Source organism: Leucoraja erinacea, chromosome 32 (genome assembly GCF_028641065.1).
Source record: "Leucoraja erinacea ecotype New England chromosome 32, Leri_hhj_1, whole genome shotgun sequence".
Lineage (NCBI taxonomy): Eukaryota > Metazoa > Chordata > Chondrichthyes > Rajiformes > Rajidae > Leucoraja > Leucoraja erinaceus.
The window spans coordinates 18907160-18926509 of NC_073408.1; the positions used below are offsets into that span (position 1 = coordinate 18907160).

Below are 19350 nucleotides of genomic sequence, written 5' to 3' on the forward strand. Positions count from 1 at the left end.
AATATAGAACTAGCCTGAACGGTTGGTCGATGGTCGGCATGGACCCGGAGGGCCGAATGGCCTGTTTATTTCAATCAATCAGGGGCAAATCTTCATGGTGGAGCCTTCAGAGCCTTGCCCATGAGGGCCGGAGAGCGATCCCAAAACTGGGATCAAAGCACAAGGAAATCATTTAATTGAACAGGAAAACTATGTGGACAACTCTACAAGTTCACATGAGGTCATAAGGAACTGGAGTAGAATTAGGGCATTCGGCCCATCAAGTCTACTCAGCCATTCAATCATGGCTGATCTATCTCTCCCTCCTAGCCCCATTTTCCTGCCTTCTCCCCATAACCTGTCGCCCATACTAATCAAGAATCAATAGACAATAGGTGCAAAAGTAGGCCAATTCGGCCCTTCAAGCCAGCACCGCCATTCACAGTGTTCATGGCTGATCATCCACAATCAGTATCCTGTTCCTGCCTTCTCCCCATATCCTCTGACTCTGCTATCTTTAACTCTATCTAACTCTCTCTTGAAAGCATCCACAGAATTGGCCTCCACCGCATTCTGAGGCAGAGAATTCTACAGCCCTCTGTGCAAAAAAGGTTTTCCTCATCTCCGTTCTAAATGGCTTACCCCTTATTCTAAAACTGTGACCCCTGGTTCTGGACTCCCTCAACATCGGGAACATGGTTCTTGCCTCTAGCGTGTCCAAACCCTTAATAATCTTACATGTTTCAATAAGATTCCCTCTCATCTTTCTAAATTCCAGAGTATACAAGCCCAGCCGCTCCATTCTATCAACATATGGCAGTCCTGCCATCCCGGAATTAACCTCGTGAACCTATGCTTCACGTACTCAATAGGAAGAATGTCCTTCCTCAAATTTGGAGACCAAAACTCCGCACAATACTACAGGTGTGGTCTCACTAGGGCCCTGTACAACTGCAGAAGGACTTCTTTGCTCCTATACTCAACTCCTCTTGTTATGAAAGCCAATATGCTATTAGCTTTCTTCACTCCCTGCTGTACCTGCATGCTTACTTTCAGTGACTGATGAACAAGGACCCCCAGATCTCATTGTACTTCCCCTTTTCCCAACTTGACACCATTCAGATAATAATCTGCGTTCCTGTTCTTTCATGTTTCTAACCTCACATTTATCCACATTAAACTGCATCTGCCCACTCACCCAACCTGTCCAAATTACCCTGCATCCTCAAAGCATCCTCCTCACAGTTCACACTGCCACCCAACTTTGTATCATCTGCAAATTTGCTAATGTTACTTTAATCCCTTCATCTAAATGATTAATGTATATTATAAATAGCTGCGGTCCCAGCATCGAGCCTTGCGGTACCCCACTAGTCATTGCCTGCCATTCTGAAATTGATCCGTTAATCCCTACTCTTTGTGACCCTTTAATCCCTACTGTTCAGAAGGTCATAAGGCCATAAGGCACAGGACTAGAATTAGGCCATTCAGCCCATCGAGTCTGCTCTGCTCCGCACCACTGTGTGGTCCATTGTGAAGGAACCATCTGTGATTTCACCCTACAGAGACACGGTACAGAACCACTCTCCACTTTGTCCCGTCATTCAATCAGACCACTGCGGAGAATATTGGAAATAGAAGTTGGAGTCATTCATTCAGCCGGTTCAGTTTCCCAACAAAATGATTGCCTCACTCACTTTTTTCTTTTATCCACCCAATTGCAAATTCCTCCAACTGCCTCCAAAATCTATTGGTATCAGCTGACTACACTCAACCTGCCAAAACAAACAAAGTTCATATACGCCCTCTGTCCTCATCTGGGCAGCAGGGTGGCACACCTGGTAGAGCCACTGCATCACCGCGCCAGAGACCCGGGTTCGATCCTGACCTCGGGTGCTGCCTGTGTGATGTTTGCAGATTATCCCTGTGACTGCAAACAGGGTTTTCCAGGTCCTCTGGTTTCCTCGGAGATGCTCTGATATCCTGCGTGACACACAAGTGCTTGAAAGTGCCCAGGCTAACGTTCTCAGAGTGACTCGAAATGACCTGGAAATGGTCACTGTTCCATTTCTCCATTAAAGTTAATTTTCAATGAACCAGCACTGACATAAGCAGTGTCACACAATTAAGATCTATACCTTGTACATTGTTATTTTGTTTCTAAATAGTGTAAAATATCTTTCCCTCTGGATGAGGGAAATGTGGGAAAGTTTCAAAGAGTAAAAGCCCCTGTCCCACTTTCCCGAGTTACTCACAAATTTTCCCGAGTTTTCCCCTTGATTCAAACTCGGAGAATGTCCGTAGCGAGTCCGTAGGAGTCCGTAGATATTTTGTAGCGGCTCGTAATGCCAGCCGTAGGTACTCGGGGCATCAGGTAAGTCAGGACATTTTTTCACCATGTTGAAAAATGTCCACTTGTAAAAATAAAATAGCCCCGAATACCTACGGCTGGCTATTACCGTAATTCTCCGAGTTTGAATCAAGGGGAAAACGCGAGAGAATTCGTGAGTAACTCGGGAAAGTGAGACAGGGGCTTAAATGAGAAACTTTTTTTCCAGTGAGAGACTGGCCAATAACTTGAGGACTCAAGGTTTAGTCAATCGGAAAAGAACTTGGGTGGAAATGATGAAAACGGTTGTAATTGTAGCAAGACATCAAGGCCTGAGCCCACAGACAGAAAGGATGGCAGACGTAGACACAGTAAAAAGTTGAAATGAGATGTGCGTATGTGTTATTCTAAGCTGAAAATAATGTAGGATTAGGGGTAAAGAACCAGAAAACAGGACCATTTGCGCAATCCAGTCAAAGAGCCAATGAGACCCAGGTTCAATCCTGACTATGGGTGCCGTGTGTGCAGAGTTTGTACATTCTCTTGTGACTGCGTGGGTTTCCTTCAGGTGCTCCGGTTTCCTCCCACACTCCGAAGGCATGCAGGTTTGCAGGTTTATTGGCTTCTGTAAATTGTCCCCATTGTGTAGTGTAGCACCGATTGTAGGTCAGCGTGGACTCAGTGCGGAGAAGAGCCTGTTTCCACGCTGTATGTCTAAAACCAAAAACTAAAACGTAGACATGGCCAGGCAAATGGCCTCTTCCTGTGCCATAAATTTCAATTATCCTGTCTGCCATACCTTTCCCCAACCAGAAGTAATCTGCAAATTCGATTTAAAGTTTAATTTAAACAGTCAGAAACCAGGAGTGTTATGTATGGACACACCGACCAGTGTGCTGGATACTTTAGCACACATTCTGTCATGATGACAGAAGATGAAGATTAGCCATAAATTCCCAGGAAGACTTCGCCCGCTGTTTCTAAGGAAACACTTTGAAATTAAACCAAGCTTGTAAATTTCAATTAATATTGAACTGTACTTCTCTTAACAGCAAATGAGGAATTTCCTCTGCTCTATGTATACCAGGCACATCCCTAATGATCACATTAAAGAGTATTCCTGATATATTCGTCGTACATGGACAAAGGTCTGGAAGAGTTAAGGAGTTTATCAATCTGAGAACGGAGAGCAGAGCCCAATATAATAAATCCCACTGAAATCCCTGGATTTCCTCGTAAACCAAGTTGTCTGCAGTCACATTACTCACTTGACTCTGCATTACACCCTTGTTACATTCAGGGTCAGTCGATGAGAACTCTTGAAAACATGGGTTTAAATTCTTTAATTATTGAAATCAAAAATATAAAGGGAAGGTTTTCAACTGAAGTGTGTCTGTACAGAATGAGCTGACCTCAGCCAGGTCATTGGGGATTTCTTCCATCAGATTACTGAATTTGCAGGCCTGAAGCAAGAATTTGTAACCCCTGCTCTCCCACACCTCATTATTCTCCTGTCAGTGTGTTCTTCTCCAAGGATGACATGGGCTCATTAAAGTATGGAAATAAAACAATGTACACTATCGATCTGTCATCAACGAGGCATACATTTCAAGTGGCTCTTACCAGTTGTTGACCTGTAAGAGTGTGAGATTCGTTTGGCCGGCGATCTGTCTCTTCTCGTCCTCTGTCGGGTACGGATGCTGAGGAGAATAACAACAAGCTCTGTCAGAACAGCTGCACCAGTTTATGGGCCCGACGGTGGCAAGTTCTCACAGTAAAACCCACTGTGGAGACGGCACAGCTGCCCCAGCCTACACTGGCGGGGGGAGCGTTACTCACTCTGGCTCCAGTCTGCACTCCATAGTCCCTGAAGGAATTGAGCGCTCTTTAAACTTTTGTAATTAAAGCAAAGTAACAGACTTATCAGATAAGAAGAGCTTGTGATCTGATCTCCTCTGATCAATGGAGCAGTGAGGACAAATGCATTTTTGAATTCAGCATTCTTTGGGGCAAGTGGCAGAGATTAAGAGAAGGGAGAAAGAAAATACACAATACAGAATTTTAATTCAATGTACACCAAGTCAACAATAACGTAAGGAAGAGCTAACCTGTGAAGTGTAAAGGTCTCAACTCGAAACGTCACCTATTCCTTTTCTCCAGAGATGCAGCCTGACCCCTGAGTTACTCCAGCTTTTTGTATCTATCTTCAAATAGCTGGCCATTGGACTAATTTGGTACAACTTTTGTGGAACGGGCATCAAGTCTGTAACTTTCTCGTGAATTTCATAAAGTTCTTTGTAACTGTCGAATAACTCTTGCTTGTTTACTATACTGTAATTATTGTTAAAAAGTACTTGTTTTAACAATGTGTTACTACTAATCATCCCCTATAGCCCAGCAATTAAGTGATTAATGTGTTGAGTCTCATTCCTTCAGTTTACGATTTGTTGTTTTCCAGAGGGTCAACATTTTTTTTTCTTACTTGATATGGACACAAATGCTGGAGTAACTCAGCGGCAGCATCTCTGGAGAAAATGGATAGTTGATATTTTGGATCAGGACCCTTCTGCAGATGAACCAGTGTCTGCAGTTCCTCTTTATTATATTTATTATATTTTCTATCTTCGTCCCTCACCATTTTCCTCTTTCTCTAAATCTATTTATTCGCTTTAGTTCATTTTCTGTTCTTAATTTACTGTGAATTCACCAAATGCATTCTATCATTAAGCTTCAGACTTCAGAAATTACAGCGTGGAAACAGGTCCTTCAATGCATCGAGTCTGAGCCGACCAGCGATAAACTAGCACCATCCTACACACTAGGGGCAGTATACAACTTCACCAAAGCCAATTAACCTACACACCTGCGTGTCTTTGGAATGTGGGAGGAAACCGGAGCATGTTGTCACATGGAGAACGTACAAATGTCCATACAGACAGCACCCTTAGTCAGGATCGATCCAGGGTCTTGGGTTCTTTAAGGCAGCAACTCTACAGCTGTGGCACTGTGACACACGATTCATCAATTGATTTTTCTATCATTCTTGGAGAAGTTAACTGTTTGTTCACCTACTTCATCAAAACACTGGATATTGTGTCCCTTGTGCTATGTAAGGACTATAATTCATGCAACCAATCTTTTTGTTCAGGATGTCAAAGTCAAGCTAATTGAATGTAACACAATGTTCCATTTCAGCAAATACAGCTCCCCCAAAAAAACAGATGACTGCAAAAATTAAGTTAATTTTGTTAATGTTATTCCACGTACAGTTTGCTATGCTCCTTTACAAAAACTAATTACATAGACCAGTTCGCAATTCAGTATCAGGATTCCACTCCCTGGTATGAGATAAGGACTGTCCAAAATGTGAAAATGATATCTCTTCAACATGTATGCAGCAGAACATTTTCACTGAAAATAGTCATCAAAATAGGTGTCAAAATGTCAGAGAAACCCAGCTCTGTCATTATATGCAAACATTGTAGTAACCAGGCATGGTTAAAGACTGTAGTTTAGTTTAAGTTGGTATAGTATAGAGATAAAGCATGGAAACAGGCTTTTCGGCCCACGCTGGTTAATGATCACCCATACACTATTTCTATCCTACACACAAGGGACAATTTACAGAAGCCAATTAACTGACAAACCTGTTGGGTTTTGGGATGTGGTAGCAAACCGGAGCACCCGGAGAAAACCCACGCGGTCACAGGGAGAATGTGCAAACTCCACACATGCAGTCCCAATACAGGAGAATGTGCAACTCCATGGTCAGCATTGAACCCCGGTGCTGTAAGGCAGCAACTCAACCGCTATGCTACTGTGCTACCCTCTGAATCTGAATATCAGTCATTGCTGCATTGTTCTATCACAGAATTGGAAACAATATGACAACTGAAACACATTCAATTAGTTTATTCGTGAGGTAGACGAGTTATAATGTGAATTACCAATTCTCCTCTAACTGCCCAGTTTGATGCATAAAATACTACCCTGTTAAAAAGGGTTGGAAAATATTAATTATTTGCCTTTCAGTGTGGCGATCTTAAAAATTGAAATAATGTTTTTTTTCTTGCTTCTTTAAACCATTTGTCTCCAGTTTCTTTATTTGACCTGACATTTAATCCATGCTCCATTCTTTGCCTTGCTTATTTGCCGTCCTTCAATTGGATTAGTTACGGAGATCCAAGGTTGGTGGTTTTCTTTGTTGAAGTTACAGACTACCCTCACTACAATTTTACTGCTCTGCATTCTTTAACAATTTCAACTATAACATTTGAAAGACACTTAGGCAGGTACATGGGTAGGAAAGGTTTAGGTGGATCTGGACCAAATGCAATTAGCTTAGAAGGAGCACCTTGGACAAGTTGGGCTGAAGGGCATGTATCTGTGCTGTATAACTTATGACTCTCTGTTGCTTTGTTGGTTAAAGAGGATATCACAGCTGTGTTCAGAGGTGACATTACGGACAGTTCGTCTAGTGAGGCTATATGGGTGGAGCTGAGGACCACGAAAGGGATGATCACCTTGTTGGGGGATGTACTACAGACCCCACAACGGGAATTAGAAGAGCAAATGTGCCGGGAGATTGCAGTCAGCTGCAGGTCAAATAAGGTTGTTGTAGTTGGGGATTTCAACTTTCCCAATATAGACTGGGAAAATCAATAGAGTGAAGGGTTTAGATGGGGTGCAATTCCTCAAAAGTGTTCAGGAGAGTTTTCTTAAACAGTATGTAGAGGCTCCCACACGTGAGAGGGCAACGCTAGATCTAGTATTGGGAAATTGGGAAGGGCAAGTTCATGAAGTGTGTGTGTGTGGAGGAGCCTTTTGGGAACAGTGACCACAGTCGATTAGGTTTAAGATAGCTATGGATCGGGACGGAGAGGGTCCACGTGTTAAAATGCTCAACTGGGGTTAGGCCAATTTTGAGGGTATGAGAGAAGATCTAGCTCTAGTTGATTGGAGCAGGTTATTTGAGAGGAAAGGAACATCAGGCCAGTGGGATGTTTTTAAAAGTGTGCTGACGAAAGCTCAGGATGTGTATGTCCCCGTTAAAGTCAAAAACAAGAAGGATGCATGGGACAGGTATAGGCAGCTGGGATCAAGTGTATCCCATGAGGAGTTTCGGAAACCAAGGAGCAAACTAAAAAAGGAGATCAGAAGGGTAAAAAGGGGCCAGGAGATAGCTCTGATGGGTAACATAAAAGACAATCCCAAAAGATTTTACAAATACATAAGGGGGAAAAGGATAACTAGAGAGTGGGACCTCTCGGGAATAAAAGTGGTCACCGATGTGGAGTAACAGGAGATGGGCAAGGTCCTCAATGAGTATTTCTCCTCTGTATTTACCGAGGAGAAAGACAGCAGGATGGAGGAAATTGGAGCAGTGACTGGAAGTGTCATGAGAGCAGTCAGAGTTACCGTCAAGGAAGTACTGAAGGTACTGTCGTATTTGAAGGTAGACGAATCAACGGGGCCTGATCAGATATATCCGAGGGAAACTAGAGAGGAAATTGCGGGAGCCCTGGTTGAAATTTATGACTCGTCCTTAAATATAGGAGAGGTGCCAGAGGATTGGAGGGTGGCAATTGGTGTGCCTCTTTTCAGGAAGGGCTGGAGGGAAAATGTTTGGAACTGTGGCCTATTCAGTTGTGAGATTTGTCTACAGTCTCCCATTGACAATGATCCCCCTGATGGAAGTACAGTACATGTTGATCACACCAAGATGTGAAGCAACAAATCTCTTAGTAAACAATTGAGCAACAGTTAGTTCATTCACTTCAGAGCCAATCTGTAGGTGAAACTTGATACTTGAGTTCATCATATTGACCAACACATCACTGCAGTGTAGATGGAGTGTTGTAATGTTGGAGGCATCTATCTACCTCTTCAGATGGGATGACCTTGAGTAAGTGTATGTACAGTTGACTTGAAGCTTCCAATTTGCAATCGTCATCATGGTTAACTCTCAGATAATCTTTAAATTCATGATCATCATTAATAAGTCTTTCTTAATTCCAGGTTGTTTCATTTTAAACTGAATTGTAATTCCACAGGTGACATGGTAGGATTTGAACACACCTCTATGGGCTGCTTGAATGGGCTACTTCTCTGGCTGCTTAACCACTGTACCACCATCATATCCCTTTGGGATCAATGGAGATGTGTCTGGTTCTCTTATAGCTTATATTTAGGTGCTGTCCTGACTTATTTTTACAAATATTTGTAAGAGCTTCATAGGGTTGACTTACATGAGAACCTTGGGATATGTTCACTTGTGCTAACTGATGCGATAACAGAGGTTGGAAATATGAACAACCTTGGTCCTTTAAAAAAAAAACTAACATTCAATTATCATAGTGTTTAAGAAGGAACTGCAGATGCTGGAGAATCGAAGGTTACACAAAAAAGCTGGTGAAACTCAACGGTTGCAGCAGCATCTATGGAGCGAAGGAAATAGGCAACGTTTCGGGCCGAAACGTTGCCTATTTCCTTCGCTCCATAGATGCTGCTGCACCCGCTGAGTTTCTCCAGCTTTTTTGTGTAACATTCCATTATCACAATTGTGAACATAACTCCACACAAATTAATTTTAAAATACACTTGGACAGATACATGGATACGAAAGGTTTAGAATGGTTATGGGTCAAATGCGGGCAGGTGGGACTAGTGTAGATGGGCATCTTGGCCAGCATAGGCAAGGTGGACCGAAGGGCCTGTTTCCCTGCTGTATGCCTCTACATCATCACAACAGCATGGTAAAAAGGTGTGTGTTTCAGTGGCCTTGCTTTCTGAATGTTTTCAATTTGTTTACAGTGTTCCCTTCAGTCAAATGTTAGGGGCACATCTCACTGTACAATCAAGACTGAGAAATCTTAATAACTTTTAATCAAATTAAAAATTAATTTGTTGCAAGGCGTCGTTATAACAGGCATCCTTCACAATCACTGAGGGAAAAACAGCTCCTGATCCGTCTGTTGTCAGCACCAAATACCAGCAGAAATACAAAGTGTTAAAGGAATCTAAAGCAGTACAAATTGCTTAGGCTCTTGCTTTCAATAGTCCATGGACAAGATTGTCATTAACCCCCTTCAGGGCCTCATTAGGATGTGCAGCCAAGCCTGGCACACAAGCCCATGAAGTCTTCTAATTGCATGAATCAGTGGTAATTGGGGCCTGAAGTAATGTATAGGAGAATCTGTCAAGCAGTTCTCTAACCTCGTATATCACTCTGCATCAGGGCTTCAAGCCTCAAACTTCAACCTTTCAAAAATGAAAGGCATAGTAATTTTTGAAAAAAAAGACAGATGATGCCACTGTTGTTTATTTTCTGGTGATTGTTCTGTTGAGCCTTATACTTGTCAGTTAAATATGTTTTTAAAAGAGCGATTAAAATCGGCACAATGAGCCCACATCTCAAAAGAGTCCTGTGAGAGGTCCTGACAGAGGGACAGAGAAAAGTTCACGTGCACCATAAATGGGTTCATATCCATTCTTCAGGAGATTATGCTTATTTTTACCAGCCAACAAGTACCTGCAGCAATGTCAGTCCCCGCAGTGCATAAGTTCTAGGAGAAGAGCAAGACTTTTCGGCCCATCAAGTCGACTCTACCATTCAATCATGGCTAACCTATCTTTCCCTCACAACCCCATTCTCCTGCCTTCTCCCCAAAACCCTTGACACCCGTACTAACCAAGAATCCGTCAATATCTGCCTTAAAAATATCCGGCGACTTGGATAAGGGGCAGGCCATTTAGAACTGAGTTGCGGAAAAGATTTTTCACACAGAGAGTTGTGAATTTGTGGAATTCTCTGCCTCAGAAGGCAGTGGAGGCCGATTCACCGGATGAATTCAAAAGAGAGTTAGATGGAGCTCTTAGGGCTAGCAGAATGAAGGGGTATGGGGAGAAGGCAGGAACGGGGTACTAATTGAGGATGATCAGCCATGATCACATTGAATGGCGGCGCTGGCTCGGAGGGCCGAATGGCCTACTCCTGCACCTAATGTCTATGTATCTATGGTCTCCATAGCCGATTCCACAGATTCACCACCCTCTGACTAAAGAAATTCCGAATCATCTCCTTTCTAAAGATACAACATTTTATTCTGAATCTATGACCCCTGGACCTAGCCTCTCCCACTAGTGGAAACAGTGGAATGCCTTTTATTGTCATTCAAACAAACAAAAGTTTGATCGAAATTTCGTTCCCTGCAGTCATAGCAGCAAATAAAATTAAAAATGTGGCCATCCTCTCCACATCCACTCTATCCAGGCCTTTCACTATTTGGTTGGTTTCAATGAGGTCCCCCCTCATTCTTCTAAATGACTTGGACAGCTGGACTTGGAAACTCAACCAACAGGAGCCCATGGGGAGAGGGGGGACAGCAGAGGTTCCATCGTGCCGCGACTGCAGCAGCCCTCGCCTTGCTGAACAGGGACTGAATGGATGGCGTCCAACCCTGGCGGCTATTTGCATGCTAGCCACAGAAGCAGTTCTACAAACTCATATTATAATCGCTCCACACTCTTCAATATCTATTCCAACTTTGCAATAAACATTATTCCCTTATCATGTATAGGAACAGCATCTCATTTCACTTGGGCAGCTTACAGCCCAGTGGTATAATTTCTCTAATTTCAAGTAACCCTGGCATTCCCTCTCTCTCTATCCCTCCCCCACCCAAGTGGCACCAATTTCTCGTAGTCACCCAACAAATAGCTAAGAATGGCCGGATTCCTTTATCATCATTACTTTTTTTACATATATTTCATTCATTGTTCTTTATCTCTCTACATCATCAGCTATATCTCTCGTTCCCCTTATCCATAACTAGTCTGAAGAAAGGTCTCGACTTAAAACGTCACCCATTCCTCCTCTCCAGAGATGCTGCATGTCCCGCTGAGTTACTCCAGCTTTTTGTGTCTATCCCTTATCATGTGTCTACACACTGTAAATAGCTCAATTGTAATCAATGTATTGTCTTTCTGCCAAACGGTTAGCATGCAACAAAAGCTTTTCATTGTTCCTCGGTACACGTGACAATAAACTAAGCTGAGCTAAACTAAAACTAAATTGTCACCCAAGGGTCCATTGCTTAAAGCAGCAATAAATGGCAGTGGTTCACAGTGAGCAGTGGATTTTGCTTCCTCGTAAACAGATGTGGTTATGTTGATCCCTTAGGAAACAAACAGGACTCGTTCATTCCAACTGAGTGGATTCATTAAGGCCACTTGCAGACAAATGCTGTGATTGAAGTATAAACACCTGAGGAATCAATATCAGCAATTTTACTGGCAATAACCTGCTTGTGAAAGCTGTAATGTGCCACTGTTTTACTTGCAACATCACAATCAACAGTGGACTGGCCAGACATGCAATGAGACCAATTGTAGGTGGCACAATGGCGTAGTGGAGGAGCTAATGCCTTACAGTGCCAGAGACCCAGGTTCGATCCTGACTACGTGTGCTTGTCTGTATGGAGTTTGGACATTTTCCCCGTGGCATGCGAGGGTTTTCTCCAAAGAAGTATAGGTTTGTAGGTTAATTGGCTTGGTGGAAATTTATAAATGTAAGATTGTCCCTAGTGTGTGTAGGATAGGGTTAGTATGCAGAGATTGCTGGTCGCTGCTGACTCGGTGGGCTGAAGGGCCTGTTTCCACCCTGTATCTCCAAACTAAACTAACCTTTATGACAGGAAGATTTACATCCTGAAGAATTTGTCATCTGAGCAACCAGGAACCTTTGGTTGAACAGAGACCTTCATAAATGCAGGTGGACGCAAGCAGTACTAGTACAATTCTGCAGTACTGTACAGAAAATATATCGACACTGGGTTGAGTTTCAATAATAGTACAGGACTTTATAGAACTAAGAACATGGTGGGAGTTATGTATACATCTCCAGCCTTTACAATATATTCAGTGTAAGCTGGCCATGTAATGATAGTCAATAACTGATCTTCAAATGAAAACTCAGTAAACACCAAAGGACCCCAGGAGTTTGGTTGAGTGGGAAAAAAATAGCCCTATTAGAATATTTAATAATTAACTGCAGATGCTGGAAAATCGAAGGTAGACAAAAGTGCTGGAGAAACTCAGCGGGTGCAGCAGCGAAGGAAATAGGCAACGTTTCGTGCCGTAACCCTTCTTCGCTCCATAGATGTTGCCACGCCCGCTGAGTTTCTCCAGCACTTTTGTCTACCCATGCCCTATTAGAATACTTGCCTTCATTGGCCAGGCATTGAGTATATGGGTCAAGAAGTCATGTTGTAGCTCTATAAGACTATGGTTAGACTGCATTTGGAATATTGTGTACAGTTCTGGTCGCCCCATTACAGGAAGGATGTGGAGAAGGTGCAGAAGAGATTTACCAGAATGTTAGACAAAAAAAATCCTGGAGGAACTCAGCAGGTCAAAAACTACAACGAGCATTTGATAAACATATTGTTTTCTTTATAGCAAAAGAGGTTGAGGGGAGAGTTGTTAAGTGTATAAAATTACGATACGCATAACTAGGATAGACCATCAGAACCTTTCTTCCTGGATGGAAATGTCAAAGACTAGAGTCCATAGCTTTAAGGTGAAAGTGGCAAAGTTTAAAGGAGATGTGCATTTTTATGCAGATGTTGGTGAGTGCCTGCAATGCAACAGGCGACAGATAGCACAATGGGCTAAGAGTTCGGCTGGCGACCTGAAGGTAGCCGGTTCGAATCCCGCTTGGAGTGCATACTGTCGTTGTGTCCTTGGGCAAGACACTTCACCCACCTTTGCCTGTAATGGAATGGCGGCAGGCGCGGGCACACCGCGACGCCCTGTGTCTCCCTTTCAAGGGAGATGCTAAAAATGCATTTCGTTGTCTCTGTACTGTACACTGACAATGACAATAAATTGAATCATTTTTCTTTTTTTTTTTCCTGACGACCACTGAGCGAGGGCTATATATATATATATATATATATATATGTATGTAGTTTGTTTGTTTGTTTATACTATTCTTATAACAAATGTAAAGCACTTTGGCCAACGAGAGTTGTTTTTTAAATGTGCTATATAAATAAATGTGACTTGACTTGAATTACAGGTACATGGATAGGATAGGTTGAGAGAGAGATGGGCCAAACGCAGGCAGATTAAGTGTAGATGGGCCATGTTGCTCAACGGTGGGTAAATTGGGCCAAAGGGCCTGTTTCCACTTTGTTTGACCCCATGGCTATGTGCAAACCGATGAGATTAGTTTATCTTGTATCGTCTTTGGCACATACATTGTGGCCCAAGAGGCCCATTCCTGTGCTGTACTGTTCTATGTAATGATTGTCAACAATTGACCTTTAAATGTAACCTCATTAACATCTCAGGGCCGCGGGAGTTGTGTTAAGCTTTAAAAGAACGGCCCTATCAGAATGTGGTCAAGAGGATCCCTCACAGAGTATCAGATCAGTAGAATAATAGGCCAGAGTGCAGCCTCCTGACACCGTTCACACTCTGCACATCTGTCAAGTGACACATTCCCTTGTAGCGCTTTCATCTGCTTGATGGAGAGCAATGGGAAGGTTCCTTAGCAACTGTACACATAATTAGTAAGATTAAACGAGAACTTACCAGTTCGAAGTTTGATCGTTATTTTATGAGGAGTACGTTGAGGGAATACGTGAAGAACCCCGCCAGGACGCATGTGTGTCATTCTTCAAAGCAGTGGTGTGAAATCACAGATAAATGTAATGACTGAACATAATAAGATTAGAGAAGAAATACCAGTTGAGTATATGATCAAGGGTGGGAGCAGAGGGCACGTATTCCCTCAACGTACTCCTCATAAAATAATGATCAAACTTCGAACTGGTAAGTTCTCGTTTAATCTTACTATTTTACTTCGGAGTCACGTGAGTGACTACGTGAAGATTTCAAAGCTCTGTGATTTCATGCCGTGGAAACGAGTCCATGCATCACATCTGCCTTAATGACTGTGGGAGGAATTGTGTCAACATAATTTAGACATGAATCCGACATTGAAATCCATGAAAATTTATTAACACAAAATTATAGCCCCTATTTATGGGGTAAATTAAATTACAGAACTTAAAATTGTTTCTGCAAACGTTCCAGGTTTAATGGCTGGTTTATGATAAAATAGTTGGAATGTTTTTTCCCCTGGCCATCCTGCTGTCTTGAGGATTTGGTCCATTGGTACATCCAACTGCATAGCTGCCGATGTAGCTGCAGCCCTGGTGGAATGAGATTTAAAAATATTAGTATCCACCCCAGCCTGTATTAGAACCTGTTTCAGCCATCTTGAGATGGTCTGGACCGTCACTTTTTTTGTGTGGTTGCTTATGGCTGACTAAAAGTGCCTTCTCATAGCCTCTGATGATTTTTCGTGTTCTCCATGTATAACAACAAATCTCTTACTATACAGAGACGATCATCTGTTGGGTAAGACCTAAATTCTATATTGAGGCCAGCTGATCCCTGTCTGTTCTGCTTAACTAATTCATAAATATAAAACATAATATTTCCAGATGAAGAAGTCATGTGTCCAGTCTTAATTTATGTAACGACTGTACCCTTTGTGCCGTGACCAAAGCCATTAGCATGACTGTTTTTAATGTCAGTCTATGTAGGGACAGAGCTGTTGCTGGAGACCAATTTCTTAGCATCGTCAGGACAATACTCACATCCCATATTTGGGAGTACCTGGTTCTTGGGGGATTGGTATTAAAAATTCCCCTCATAAGTTTTGTTACCAGTGGGAGTGTCCCAACAGATTAACGCTCTGTTCCTTGCTGTTCCATAACTTGATAGGGCACTTCTGGCGCAGTTGATGGCACTATAACTGAGCACCTCATCATAATGGAGGCATGCCAGGAATTCCAGAACAGACGGGATGTTCATTTCTCTGTAGGTGATGCTGTTTTTGTGACAATACATCTCCCATTTCCTGATATAGACCAGATAATGTTTTTTGGTGGACTGTCTGTGGGCCGCCAAAATCATGTTGACTGTTCGGTCCGTCAGTCCCAGTTGTAGTAGAGGTATTTTTAGACTCTACATATTAATAAATCCATATAGTTATGGTATGGGTGGCTATTCCCTGTTAAGGGATGAACCAATAAATCTGGTCTATTCGGGATGGTGATACATGGTTCTAGTACCATGTTGAGTATCACAGGGAACCATGGTTGAGCAGGCCAATCGGGTACTACCAACATACCAGACGCAGAGTCTTGCTGTATTTTCCTTAATACCCGACTGATGAGGCAGAAAGGAGGGAATGCATAAATAAACAATTTCCCCCAATGCAGCAAAAATGCATCTGTCGCCGCTGCCCCAGGGTCTGGTTCCCACGAAACATAGTTTGATAACTGGTGATTAAGCCTTGATGCGAATAGATCGATATCTGATGTTCCATATCATGCTGTAATATCAGCAAATACTTTTTTATTCAACATCCATTCGGTGTTTTCATTAAATTTGCGTGACCTGGTGTCTGCCACTAAATTTAGCTTACCTGGTGGTAAGTAGCTGATATCCAAATATGTCTCTGGATATACCATTGCCAAATTGTATTAGCCAGATTGTCACATGATGTCGATTTGTTTCCACCCATGTGGTTGATATATGCTACCACGGTGGTATTGTCAATCTGTAGTCTAACATGCTGGTGATATAACCCAGAACAATATGACTTTAGGCCATAGAATGCACCCAACATTTCCAGGTAGTTTATGCCCAGTGTTAGTAATAATGATGCCTCCTGTGCAGTCCATCTACCTCCACAGCTGGAGATGGAATTGGTGGCACCCCAACCAAGTGCGCTGCCATCAGTTTGTAGCACCATAGAAGGGTTGCTGATAATGATTGGATTGAAACAAAACCGAATGTTATCTATCCACCATTTTAGTTCCATTATAGCTTTGATTGGTAGCTTCATTGGTCTGTCAAAATGACCAGCATTGATTTTGAGTGCTCGTATTTTTGCTCTCTGTAAATTTTGGTAATGTAAAGGTCCGAATTGTGTGGATGGAAAAGCAGCCACCATTTTGCCAATTACTTTTGCTACCAATCTGATGGATGGTTTACTGATGTCAATGAGGTTATTGCAAGCCTCTATTAAGTCTATAGCCTTTCCCTTTGACAAAGACACACCGACATGTGAACTGAGTCAATGGTGAACCCCAAATAGTCCATAGTAGTGGAAGGCGTTAATTTAGATTTAACTGGATGGATAATAAACCCCAGTTTTTCAAATAACTAATTTGTGGCTGTTACAGTTTGTTTGGCCAATTCAAAAGTTTTGCCCACAATAAATATGTCATCTAGATATGCCATGACCATGTGTTTTCATTTCCGTAGAAACACTAGGGCTGGTTTAAAAATTTTTGTGAACAGCCTGGGGGCTGATTTTAACCCATTCTATATTGCCAGAGCTCTATAAGCGCTCCATATTGTCAGAGCTGTCCCATCCAGTTGAATTTTAAGTAACACCTGTGGTCACCTCGTATAGGCACTGAATAGTAAGCATCTTTTAAATCGATGCTAGCCATGAAGTAACCTTTGGAAATCAATTGTTTTGCAGTAACAAAGGTTTCCATTTTTAAATGAATACTAGACCAAGTGCAGACCCGTTGGGTCTGCTCCCCCAATGGTGTGATCCCCCAACCCAATATTCCACCATGCACCCGTCTCCTCCAATGGAACTGAAGCCGTTCTCAAAAGTAAGATTCCAGCACTGCCCTGCCTCTTTAAAAAAAATCCCTGCCTGCTGCAGCAGTGAAAAGTTCAGTGTTCCTCTCTTGCAACTTTGTTTCGAAGTGTGTTGGAAGCTGACATATAAATGGAGAAGCCTGTTTATTTTTGAAATACTTGGGGGTGGGTGGGGGGGGGGGGGAGAAGGATTTGATTAAAAACATGTACTTCAACACGACGAAATGAAATGAAGAGCGGATACTTAGAAAGAAAAGCAAAATCTCTACCAAAATGGAAAATATCTCGGAGATTGAGCGTCTGGATTGGGCGTGGCAATGAATCAAAGGAAGAAATGCAGCCGGACGGCAGGCGGACTGATTTGAGTTTTATATATATAATAGATATTGTACAAATGTATTCAATTTGGTCAGATCTATGATGATGCGACAACCACCATCTTTTTTGTTTTTGGTAAAGATATTGGACATGAATTCTAGTGGTTCGTGTTGGGAATTTTCAATTACCCCTTTTGTGTAAAGCCGCTCTAGTTCAGCATGCGCTTCTGATTTTTCTTTACCGGAAAGTACGAACATTCGGTTCGGTACATGCTGAACTGGAGGGCTGTATTTGTGTATAAATTCTATGGTATATCCCTGGATACTGCTTAAAATATAAGTGTCGGTAGTTAACATACTCCATGCATCCAGAAAAGAGTGTAATCTCCCCCCAACCTCCATGCTCCCCGCAATTTTAGGGAACCAGACCCACCTGCCTCCATAGTTACCAGTGGCTGGTTTATTTATTTTTGTAAATCCTTCGTTGATGTTGAGGTGTCGGTGTCTGGGTTTGTGGTTGGGTTGATGTTGGAGGTTTGCGTATCTTCCAAGAAGGCCGGCCTGGGCCATGGCCTAAAAAACTCATGTTCGGTGTACCGGACCTTCGAGCTTTCACCAGTTAGTCTTGTTCTACTGGTGGGTGCGTAAGGGTGCTGTCTATGGCAGTAGTGGGTTTTTGATTGTCCCTTTTATGAGCCCCAGGATTTTTGCCTCCTCATCGAGCTCCTTGACTTGCTTCGATATGTTACCTCCAAATAGTAGAATTGGTGGTTTTACATTTCCAGGTTTGCACAGACCCGCGAATTTCGGGTTTAAAGTAGGTCGGATGGCACTCTTCCTGATGCTGTTTATTTCATATTGTGTGTTGCAAAGCAGTGCCAGTGCATCTTGTTGGTCCTGCGACATGTCCTTCTCATCTACTGTGCGGGTGAAAGCTGTTATCCCCGCTGTTAGGAGCTTTAATACCTTTTGGAGATTGACATCCATGCCTCTAACTCCTACTCCGATATGTTTCCATATGCAATTATTTACAACAGGAACATTCAGGGATATACACTTACCCGGTGCCAAGTGTCTTGCCGTGATGTCCAATACAGCCTGTTCCTGTAGCTGGTTAAAGGACATATAATCTATACTGGCAGCTAGTTTTTGTTCCAGGTTTTGGCCAGTCTGGTCTGGCTGTATGAAGTTGGACACCATGTCCAGTAGATTTTCACATTCCTGCACCCCCTGCATACTTGATTTCTCTTCTGCAAACCCCTCTTCAGGATCAGCCCAGTACTGACCCCCAGTACTCCCCTCTGACAAGGTAGATGCACTGTGCAGCCCTACAAGAGGTGCTGCTGTGGATTTTACATAGTGCCCACAGTGACTAGACTCCATCTCCCGGAGCCTGTCACGTTGGAGCAAATGCTCCACACACCGCTCCATCCGCCTCCAGCGCTCACGGTCGCTGGCCACCCGCGGTTGCTCAAAGTCGGACTCATCTGAGTCCACGACTTTGTTGGTTTTTTGTTTTGCCTTACCGCCCGGCCGCGGAGTGGATCTGGCCGGTGCGGAGGCGACATCAGGCACAGCTGATCCCATTATCGGTGATTCAAGTGCCGCTGGCCGCTGCTGGCTGCCCGCTACTCCGCGGTCCTCCCCCACCAGCTTTGTCGCAGCCCTCGTTGCTTTCTTCAACTTGTCCATGCTCCCCACCTGTAATCAGTATGGGAAAACACAATAAGACCGCAGAGTATCTCTTACCTGCAGGTTCCGGCTTTTAAAACTGCCGCTGCGGGGGAACGTCGTTCCACCCCACCTGACTGTTTCGCAATGCGTGTAGCGATATGACACGCATGCGTCCTGGCGGGGTTCTTCACGTAGTCACTCACGTGACTCCGAAGTAAAATAATAAATCACCTCTATGTCTGGATTAAAGAACATTCAACAAGGGATAGAACTGGGAACGTTCCAGTGAGTCAGGCCACTGCAACACAATCTGCTCCATTCCTCGGTCCCTCCATCTGCAAACCACAGTCA

The 19350-nt window shown here is 43.1% G+C and overlaps 1 protein-coding gene across 3 annotated transcripts in view; it reads right to left on the minus strand.

The window, feature by feature from the left end:
• pknox2 (pbx/knotted 1 homeobox 2) overlaps window positions 1–19350 on the minus strand; it is a 409128-nt gene that overhangs the window by 18617 nt on the left and 371161 nt on the right. For all 3 annotated transcript variants that reach the window (XM_055660838.1, XM_055660836.1, XM_055660837.1), the window contains one exon: window positions 3932–4008. In XM_055660838.1, the coding sequence (XP_055516813.1) occupies window positions 3932–4008 (77 nt within the window). The remainder of the gene's footprint in view (window positions 1–3931; window positions 4009–19350) is intronic.